The 11,976-nt window shown below is 34.9% G+C and overlaps 1 protein-coding gene across 1 annotated transcript; it reads left to right on the plus strand.

The window, feature by feature from the left end:
* Positions 1-4,870: 4,870 nt before the first annotated feature.
* LOC117329940 lies at positions 4,871-5,947 on the plus strand. Its single transcript, XM_033888172.1, has one exon. It carries the CDS (start codon positions 4,871-4,873, stop codon positions 5,945-5,947), a length of 1,077 nt encoding a protein of 358 aa, XP_033744063.1.
* The last annotated feature ends 6,029 nt before the right edge of the window (positions 5,948-11,976 follow it).

Here is an 11,976-nt window from a genome sequence, read left to right on the forward strand (position 1 = left end):
TCTTTATTTTGGCCCATTTGCTGGTCTCGGGCCCCAGCCTGACCCACTGCTGCCTTTCGCCTAGGTAGCTACAGATGAAGTCTATTGCCGACTCACCTAGCGCATAGACTAGCAGCTTCCCAAGCAGCAGATTGTGAGGAATACAGTCAAAGGCCTTGGACAGGTCCATCAGAATAGCTCAAATATATTGACGGTTGTCGAAGGCCCTCCTCCAGTCTTCAAGAGCTCGCAGCAGGACAGCCTGGTACCTTTAACCGCTCCTGAACGCAGCTAAAAAGGATTAAACAATGGTTTTAAAAAATTCACTGAGCTGGTCATGCATAAGACGTTCAAAGATTTTTGACATCTTTCACTGTCACATGTTTGAAGGTAAAATTCTCATTTTCCTCATCACGAGGGCAGATGGATGTTTTAATATTGACTACACTGGGGTGTTCTGTAAATGAGGATACCCCCTCATGATCATTTTCTTTATTATTCGCATCATTTGAAAAAACATTACATTTTGATTTGACACAGCTATATTATCTTATATATATATTATTGATATAATATTCTGGTCATTTTTACACTTGTTAGATAAGAATGGTTTGACTGTGGGTCAAAAATCTTCAGAGGCTGGGCCACCATCACAGCGTTCCTGAAGTTACAGTCTGACAGATTGTCTACAAAGTCTTTTAACATAATTACGTTGTTTTCGATAGGTTTCCCAGTTTGAGAGTGTTTTCATACGGCTATACTTGTTTCTAAGCATAGCCATCTTGAAAGCAGCCCTCCTGAGATTACCATTGATACAAGGTGGTTTATTAATTCTGGGTTTACGTTCTTCGATCGGTATGTGTTCATCGATCAACCCCCTCATCAGTTTTCCATGTGCCCAATAAACATCGTCTGTGTCATCGAAAACATAGGCAGAATGGAAAGGCACATTTGATAAATCAGCAATAAATGTATCTTGTTCAAAGTTTTTAAAGCTGCGAAATTTTCATTTACCTTTTGGGTAATAAATATAGATTGTGATACAGGAATCCACGTCCTCGCCTCTACCCCCACATAATTACATGGCTTTATGTTAATGCCATAAATAATTGAGAACGATTTAATAAACATTCATAGATGAAGGGTTAGACGATCCTCAAGATAGTGTTTTGAAATATAGCACACTGCAAAGATTGATGCTTAAGTTTCAATACAATAAAATCTTACATCATCACTCCCATTACAATATAATCTTATATCATCGCTCCCATTACAATATAATCTTATATCATAACTATGATTATAATAAAATCTTATATCATAACTATGATTATAATATAATCTTATATCACCACTCTGATTACAATATAATATTATATCATAACTATGATTATAATATAATCTTATATCACCACTCACATTACAATATAATATTATGTCATAACTCCCATTACAATATAATCTTCTATCATCACTCTGATTACAATATAATCTTTTATCATAACTATGATTATAATATAATATTATATCATCACTCCCATTACAATATAATATTATATCATCCCTCCCATTACAATATAATATTATATCATCACTCCCATTACAATATAATATTATATCATCACTCTGATTATAATATAATCTTATATCATCACTCCCATTACAATATAATCTTATATCATCACTCACATTACAATATAATATTATATCATCACTCACATTACAATATAATATTATATCATCACTCACATTACAATATAATATTATATCATCCCTCCCATTACAATATAATATTATATCATCACTCCCATTACAATATGCTCTTATATCATCACTCTGATTATAATATAATCTTATATCATCACTCCCATTACAATATAATCTTATATCATCACTCACATTACAATATAATATTATATCATCACTCCCATTACAATATAATATTATATCATCACTCACATTACAATAGAATCTTTTATCATCACTCTTATTATAATATAAACTTATATCATCATTCTGATTATCTAGCATTTTTGCCGTTTTTGTTTTGAAGCGTTACATCATATGGATACAATGTCACATATTATTATCCAGATCCGCGCGCTTTTTGGACGCCTAGTTTTTTCCCTTTTTTCGTCTTTGAAAATTAAATCAGTAAGAAATTGAATGTTTCCTCTTGAAAATAACATATCTCACTTGTATGACAGAATATGCCGATGTTCTATCATACTCATGATACGTGTTATGTAATCCTTTCAATATCTTCACATTTAATTGTGCATTAAAGGATCTTTTAACCATTTTTTTGTATTTTAGAACGAAATACAGATTAAACCAACGACTGTTTTAAACTATATTTCATATAATAAAACAGTTGATTATTAATTGTATGAATATTAACCCCTTGTTTTTCAAAATAGTACATTCGTATTGAATATTTATACATTTTGTTAAATTAATATATTACAATTATATCCATTAAGTTTATTACAGAATTTATATAACTGATACATATGATTAGAAAAATAAAACAAAAACAAAAACAGAATGTCAATGAGTGAACATCTGCACATCACATGTGTTGTGTTTTACAATGAACTTCTTGCTAAAAAAATAACCTTATCGATATTGTATTACGTAAAAAGTGCAAATCATCAATATTATATTACATAAAAAAAAAAATCATAAATATTGTAATACATAAACACTACACATCATCAATATTGTATTACGTAAAAAGTGCAAATCATCAATATTATATTACATAAAAAATACACATCATAAATATTGTAATACATAAACACTACACATCATTAATTTGTACTGCATAAACACTACACATCATCAATATTGTATTACATAAACACTACACATCATCAATATTGTATTACATAAACACTACATATCATCAATATTGTAATACATAAAAACTACAGATCATCAATATTGTATTACATAAACACTACACATCATCGATATTGTAATACATAAACACTACACATCATCAATATTGTATTACATACACACTACACATCATCAATATTGTATTACATAAACACTACACATCATCAATATTGTATTACATAAAAACTACACATCATCAATATTGTATTACATAAACACTACACATCATCAATATTGTATTACATAAACACTACACATCATCAATATTGTATTACATAAACACTACACATCCTCGATATTGTATTACATAAACACTACACATCATCGATATTGTATTACATAAACACCACACATCATCAGTATTGTATTACATAAACACTACACATCATCAATATTGTATTACATAAACACTTCACATCATCAATATTGTATTACATGAAAATTCTATCACCATATCTACTATAACAATTGATTACAAACCGAACGTTAACAAACGGACGACGTCCGTACTTAACTGTGATACGTTGATACTTCCAGTAACCTTTAACCCGTAACAGTGAACTGTCTGGGGGCGGTGAGTGGTGTCGAAAGGTTTGCAGTATCTACTTAATGGGTTTCTAACATTAGCAATAATTCGTTTTTTGTTTAAGCTTCAGGACAATTTGTTTCGTGAACACTGACCTTTTGAGCTACATTATGTAATAATCACCCCTACATTATCATTGCCCAATTACCTACTAATTCCTGATAATAAAGGAGGAGATTATTAAACTTATCTATTATACACATTACCCAGCATGCCACGGAAAATTCATAAAAACAACAGTGCTGGTTCAAAATGTGCACATGATTTTACGTTTTTTTTTTTTAAAGATCCAATATCCAGGAACTTCGAAAATAACGAAAATGTTTACATTGCCGTATCAATACAGCTCCTTCCTTTTTAACATTTCTTTAAGTCCATTTCTTGACTTCACTGGAGACTTTTTACAGAGACCATTAGAACTACTGACGACGTTAAACGATTTTATATTTGTTTTGACATATACCTATCCATTACTAAATTCACAGGAGCTAGCTTGGTGTGACTCTAAAGGTGGTGCAAACATACTCCATGACATGAAGACAAAGCAAAAGATCGGGTAATATATAGATTTCGGCAATGAGGTGACGTTAACATTTATAACGAGTAACATTTAATACTAAGCATACTTAGTTGTTAACATAAGAATTTAAAGTGTCGGAAACACACAAGGGAATACTGGATATCATTGATACTGACAAATATTTTAACGAAAAGGAAAACAAGACAATTACAAAAATTGCATCTTCAATTTCGATTAACGATTTCATTGTTCTCCACTTCTGCTATTTAGGGTCATCTACCTCACCACATGAGTTTTCTCGGGGTATTCCGGTTTTATTCAACAGTAAGACCCCTTCTCATGCTTCCATCCGGGCAACAAGGAGTGATTAATATAAGTTGCTGTAACTTGTTCTGTAGTTGTAAAATAAACTTTTACTTGCTTTACTACCTTATTGATTTTGAAATAGAATTGGTCGCTCTTTTACGTTGTTTAGTTGGAAATCTCATATCAATATTCTTAATAAACTAACAAAATCATTCAAGCTGTTACATACGTGTGGTTGGCTATTAACATTCAGTACCATCTGGAAGCTGGAGTTATGAAGTTTGGTGGTCAATAACATATCAAAAATATGAACTCTAACGCTAATGGATTTGCCTCCTTAAACTATAGACGTCACAATTTCATATTTTATATAATGTAATTGAATTCAAATGGACGGCACTTATAAGAAGTGTATTCACTTTTCGATTGCTAACAAATGGCCTGAAGTAATAGCATAACAGATACTTACCCATGCTTATATCTTGAGTAGGCACATATTTATTGAATGCAGGACATAGTTCTATATGTACCTATATATCAGACGTCTCAAAATACAATACACATTCACATCGACAATGGTTGACCAACTGACTGTCATCAACAACCGGATCATCATCGGCCTCGTGGTTCTTGCTGTAGAAATTATCCTTGTGATTTTTGTTTCGCTAGCGCCAGATTCATTTGAGTTATCTAAGGCAGCTAAGTTGGATGAACCTGACTTGGTTGGTCCGTGTGAGCAAGAAGTTAACTGTGAACTGCCAGAATGTTATTGCAGTACATTTGAACACAAAATGAACAGGCGAGATATTCCCCAGATTGTGTATTTCGGGTTCGATGACGGTCAGACGGCCGATGCTGCCCGACATTATCGAAGATTGTTCAGACCTGAACGCAGAAACCCAAACGGTTGTCCAATCGCTGCCAGCTTGTTTGTGACGGACAAATACACCGACTACAGTGTTCTAGCGGATATGTATAGACGGGGGTTTGAGGTGGCTGTACACAGCATAACGCATAACGACCTTCTTACTGGTGCGGACGTAAAAAGAGAAGCAGAAGGGGAGCGTGATAAGATTGTTACACTTGCCGGTATTCCGAAAAAAGAAGTAGTTGGCTGGCGAAGTCCCAGTCTCGTCCCTGCTGGCGACGCACAGGACAGTATCCTAAAGGAACTTGGATTCGAGTATGATATTTCATTGACCTACGTCAGATCCTATATGAATGAGAGTGAACCGTGGCCCTTTACGCTGGATTATTCCTGGCCGTTTCGTTGCCATATCCCTACCTGTCCTAATCACACACACAAGGGTTTGTGGGAAGTTCCTGTTAATTCTATGAGAGACTTCAAAGATGAATTTGCGTGCGTTTATGTGGACGGGTGTTTAAACAGACCAGAAACAGTAGAAGAAGCATACAAGTATATCATGTACAACTTCCGGGACAATTACTATGGAAACCGAGCTCCGTTTGGATTCAACATGCATTACGCATGGTTGTTGGTGCCTTCAAATATGAAAGCTATGGATATGGCTATTCGCGAATTTTTGAAACATGACGATGTTTATATTGTTACTGTGAAAAATGTTATCGAATGGATGAAGAATCCGACACCACTTGTAAACATTTCTAGTTTTGAACCATGGAGTTGTTGATGTGATCGAATGGACGAGGAATCCGACACCAATTGTAAATATTTCTAGTTTTGAACCATGGAGTTGTTGATGTGATCGAATGGACGAAGAATCCGACACCAATTGTAAACATTTCTAGTTTTGAACCATGGAGTTGTTGATGTGATATAATGGATGAAGAATCCGACACCAATTGTAAACATTTCTAGTTTTGAACCATGGAGTTGTTGAATGGTGTTAGTTTGATTCCTGACACATTGACTTCCAGAAAGTTGCGATGCATCCCCACCCCATCCGTCGATTTGTTCACGAAAAGCTCTTTTCTGTTTTGGTTAGTTAAATTACCTCAGAAGAACCATTATTTCTCTTACTTTAGCTATTTATCTTGGCCCCACAAATGATAGATTTAACTCTATATATTGGTCGTTCAAATTCTAAACCTTTTAACTCACCTATGTACCTCACCTGTCCGGTACAACAGAAAGCATCAACTGCACGTGATAACTATCGCCTGTCAAACTTTGCATTATCTTTACATCTTGTAATTTATATGCCAAAAGAATGTGTATAATTAAATTCTTAGTATATTAAAGTTGCATAGAATCGATTCATGTTTGTGATATGTATTGTATGAATTAACTTCTATCATATTTTCTTTACCAACCTGAAGAAAAATGTTCCAGTTTAGGTTCACTTTCGTTCAAATAACTAGTCGTGTGCTTTCGATGTTTTCCAATTATATATCCCGAGGATGCAGAACGCGATAATGAACTATAACCCCCTGGGTAGAGTATCTAGGATGACAAGTCACTTTATTTTACATGGTACTCTCTCCATCCTGGAGTAAACGGGTGCCTGGCATTGACGTGGGATGAATTTGTACGAGCGTTCGATTCGGCAGCATACATCCTCTCTAGGGATAGTTGTTATTCGACTCCTTAGAATTTTTATCCTTGAAAAATTGATCTTTGACCTCTTGGTCACCAAACCCTGAACTTCAAAATTATTGAATTATTTCAAATCTTAACGGTCATTATGTTCTTATTCGACCATCTTAAACTAACATAAATAATTTATCATCAAAACACCAACACGTGTATGGGAGGAAGGCTGTGTACTAAGTAACAGCAGCATAAATTGGTGTCAAGTTACAATGATATCGACAGGCACAGAATCCAAGCTTGTAGGCGATAGTAAGATGACGTCCCTGCCCCGTGTGGTTCCGAGTTCCGAGTTCCGTTTAAGAAAAACTGATTATGTATTAGCTTTATTGGTTTTGGTCCCAGTTCCGAGTTCCGTTTAAGAAAAACTGAAATACTATGTATTAGCTTTATTGGTTTTGGTGTCAGTTCCGAGCTCCGTTTAAGATAAACGGAACTGCAATGTATTAGCTTTACGAGTTTTGGTCCCAGTTCCGAGTTCCGTTTAAGAAAAACTGAAATACTATGTATTAGCTTTATTTGTTTATACCTTTACGTTTTTTTCTCAATATAAAAGTAATGTGATAATTTGACTATCAGCCTCGAGAGGATTGCGCATGTGTTTCCAGGACTATCACACCGTGTGACAGTTCGAAAAAAACTGTCACACGGCAAACTGTCACACGGCGAACTGTCACACCCCTGCTGTAACGTCGTCAGAACGTTTGAAAGACACAACGACATGCAAGCGCTTAATTGACACAGATTGTTGTTGCAGACGGTAGCCTAACATTTTGTTTTCTCTCACGAAACTGTCAAACATGGATCCTGTTTTCAAAACGCTACAGACGTAGAGATCGAGTCATTATTAACGGACAGAGATAGCCAAAATACTAAGAGGGTCATGCAAACGTCTGTCATGTTAATGGAGGACTATCAAGCAGATTCTCATACCAGCACAAACATCTGTATAGAGAACAAAACGTAAAGGTATAATAAAACAGTTATCAAATGGGGTAATTCGGGCAATAGTAATTTTGTCAGCCCCTCATCAACAACGGTTGCCCTCGGGCTAAAGCTCTCGTGCAACAGTTGTTGCTTTGGGGCTGACAAAATTACTATCGCCCCTCATACCAATTTGATAACTGTAAACTGTCACACGGCAAGCTGTCACACGGCGAACTGTCACACCTCTGCTGTAACGTCGTCAGAACGTTTGAAAGACACAACTACATGCAAGCGTTTAATTGACACATATTGTTTGTTGTTGCAGACAGTAGCCTAACATTTTGTTTTCTCTCACGAAACTGTCAAACATGGATGAACAAACGCGTTTTCAAAACACCACAGACAAAGAGATCGAGTCATTATTAACGGAGAGAGAGAGAGCCAAAACACTAAAAGGGTCATACAAACGTCTGTCAAGTTAATGGAGGACTATCCAGCAGATTCTCATACCAGCACAAACATCTATATATATCAAAAAAAATTAAGGTATAATAAAACAGTTATCAAATGGGGGTAATTCGGGCAATAGTCATTTTGTTAGCCCCTCATCAACAACGGTTGCCCTCGGGCTAAAGCCCTCGTGCAACAGTTATTGCTTCGGGGCTGACTATTGCCCTCATACCCATTTGATAACTGTATACTATTGCACGGCTAAAATGACTATTGCACGGTCACGTGCGAACTATTGAACACCTGTGACGTTTCGGAATTTGGTCACGTGCGAACTATTGAACACCTGTCACATTTAGGAGTTTATTCCTATTCTTCCAAGCGTCTAAGTCACTCAGATGTCAACACTGCCAGACGATTCTAAGTGTGATTTAGTGATTATGTAATAAAACAAGTGTATCACGGGTGTCTATGCAAAAGTCCAGAATATTTAACCCTCGATACTAATAGTGCATTAGGTTTAGGCTACAGGTAGACTAGTAGTGCAATAGGTTTAGACTACAGGTAGACTAGTAGTGCACTACGTTTAGACTACACGTCATGTTTTATGGAAATGTCCATAAACAGTTTGATAGTAAACAACATAAAAACAGAAATTTGCTATTTAATTGAATTCCACTTGTATGAAAAGTTAAAAAGATTTCATTAGAATTCAAATACCTCAAGGTTGTAAAAACAGTGGAAAAAAAACTTTGTTTCTGATGCTTAAGACATACATGTACCTAGAAACTGGTTCTTTGTCACTCCTCCCAAAGGATACATCGATGCAGATCTATTTCAAAGATTGTTTGAGCATGTCTTCATTGTGTATGCCCATAAAGCTCGTCCTCTAAGTCTTACCATGGACAACCACGAGTCCAATCTGTCAGTTGAGACAATAAAACTGGCAAGGGAAAACCACATTGAGCTATTGTGTTTGCTCCCTCACCCCACGCATATTTTGCAACCTCTTAATGTTGTCATCTTTCGTCCCATCAAGAGGGCTGTCTGTGAATTTTCTGTCAGTCTAGAATATATGCAAACGCATTGGTGATTGGAAAAAAATAGGTAAAAATAGCTTGTACAAAAACAGGCCAATACAAAAAAAAAACAACCAAAAGATTAGATGTTATATTTGACTTTTTAACAATGACTTTTTAAAATGGTAAAATATAAATCATAACGTAATCACATTTATTTTAAAGCAGTTCTTGACAATTTAATATATGTACCTGAAAAATCACAGCCTTCCTTGTTTGAGATTTCATTGAACAGTTCACCTACTCCTTCAGATTCTCCAATAAAGATTTAGACTCGGAAACATTAATTGTTATATCTGAACAAAGTTTATTTAAAAGCAGAACTTGCTCAACTCTTAAAGACTGATCGATAAAGTGTGCTATGTGCTTTAGAAAATGTGGAATGATAACGTTCAACCCTGATGCAATTGACAAATCAAATCTTGCTCCATACAAGCCTGTATTTCAGGTACTTCATTTCGTTCATTGTTATTGATTCAGCAATGAAAAAAAACGTCAAGCAAAACATAGCCTGAATATGCATCATTATAATTAAAGTACACTGTATACATAATTTCATAACTATCAAATATCAAAAAGTGCATTAAAAATGTAAATTTGGAATTTAATCTAACCAGTGATATTTAAAAACACTATGAAAATATATATACCTATATATGATAGGTATCCGGTCCAGGAGGAGACAACTGTGGAAATACTGATCCGGTTGACCCATTTTGTAAGGACTGGTCAATTTGTCTATGGTCATCCCCTCGTCACTGAAGGACTAATTCCCTCTGATCTTGCCAGCATATTGGTCCCGATTGCTACAACCCGCCAAAAGAAAGAAAAAAGGAAGAGAAAAAAACAAGGATTGTAACAAAATCAAGAGTGATATAAGGTTAAAGAGCAGGTTTTTTTTTTCTTATCTGTACTCCGAGCCGATAGATATTATTCATAAAATCATGCTTACAAACATTCGTCTGTCAACACATTTCCCTCACACTCCTCACACATGCACACGGTGTGGAAAAAAAGACAAGGTCATTCGAACTGCACACAGATATACATGTCCTTTGGTAAGTGCACACACACACGCACGCGCACATGCACGTCAAAACAATCATATAGACACCAAGACCGACAAATAACTAACACACATACTACAGCTAAACAATCACTACTTATACAAACAGAATCACTACATAGCTCACAGACATACAGATACAAAAATGACCAATTTGCTTACACTGGCAAAGGACAGAGACTTACATAGACATGTAAGTAAAAAGTACAATGACAATCCAAGACAACTACACAGCAGTCACTCCCTCAACTACGATTATACACACACTGATAGACTTATAACACATGCAATTAGATATACACATATCTGTTTTGTACCTTGATTTCATGTAATGTTTTTGATGATGCCATCATTGTGCTTGATATGTTTATTCTATTTCTTCTTATATTTACACACATGCTTATCTTATAGAAAAGTATGTTACAAAGACAGCCTTTGGTATGTTTTGAAATACAATGTCCTTCTCCATTCATGTTTAGATGATTTGACACTATCCACATATGTGGTTCTTGATTTACTAAGATGGTACCATTTATATATAACAAAACCAATAAAAGACAGTTAATATCATGATAATAAGGGGTATAATCAATGTTGTACCCAAGGAATATAAACTTCCGTTAATCAATATAATTAATATAGTGTATCCAAGTTTATCCAGTGACTACTAGTATATCTTACATAATGCAAAGTGGATCAATACAACGACATTTAATAATAGTGATTACAATCATCCTTAGTTTTACAAACATGAAATCTTATATGTGAGTTGTTCTATCTCGTAAAGTTACAAAATATCATGGTTACTTATATTTTCTACCAGCGTCTTTGTCTTGTCTTCGTCTTCGCTATTTCTCTCCCCATCTTCCCCTTCTTCGTTGGTGTCTGTCGATTCGTTTCCTGCAAAGCATGCAAATTATATTCACAGGTTAAAATCTGTAAATAATAATTCATGATAAAATATATGTTTATGTGTTTAAACCTATGAACATCAAAATAATTTTGTTCAACCATTAATTGTATAATATTTGTTCATTGACTTGCTAAATAGCTAGGTACATGTATGCCAGCGTTATTTTCATTTCTTATTGTGCCATTTTGAACGAGTTTAATAAATTTCATATGACATAGGCACGAGTGTAAGATTCTATTTATCACTTACTACTGTTTACGAGAATTTAAGCAAAAAAAATCGTTTCGATAAAAGGCAGTCGAAATCCAGCTCGTATGCGACGTTTCCGTCTATCTAGACAATCATACGACGTCACATATATTTATTTAAGCATTGATGTCATTTTCTAAAAGTTTCATTGAGGTATGAACAATTTTTTTTCGCGTCATTTTCGGATTCCCCCCACCCCAACCCCCATAGAGGTATATTTACCATTGTATGGCACTGCCACTATATAACCCTACCAATTCAGTTGCGAGTTCGCCAGCTTATGAACTGCCAACTGAAATTTGAATTTGAAAATTTCAAAAAAAAAATCGCACGACAAATAAAAAATCGCAGATGGTAAATATAAGCATTGAACGGCTTTCAGTTGGCATTCATAGTCAATATGAATGCCAACTGGACAGAGGCAA

Source organism: Pecten maximus, chromosome 6, assembly GCF_902652985.1.
Source record: "Pecten maximus chromosome 6, xPecMax1.1, whole genome shotgun sequence".
NCBI classification, from domain to species: Eukaryota; Metazoa; Mollusca; class Bivalvia; order Pectinida; family Pectinidae; genus Pecten; species Pecten maximus.

What these genes read in the sequence shown, in the direction of transcription:
- LOC117329940 (XM_033888172.1), top strand. Translation starts at nt 4,871, where the DNA reads ATGGTTGACCAACTGACTGTCATCAACAACCGGATCATCATCGGCCTC.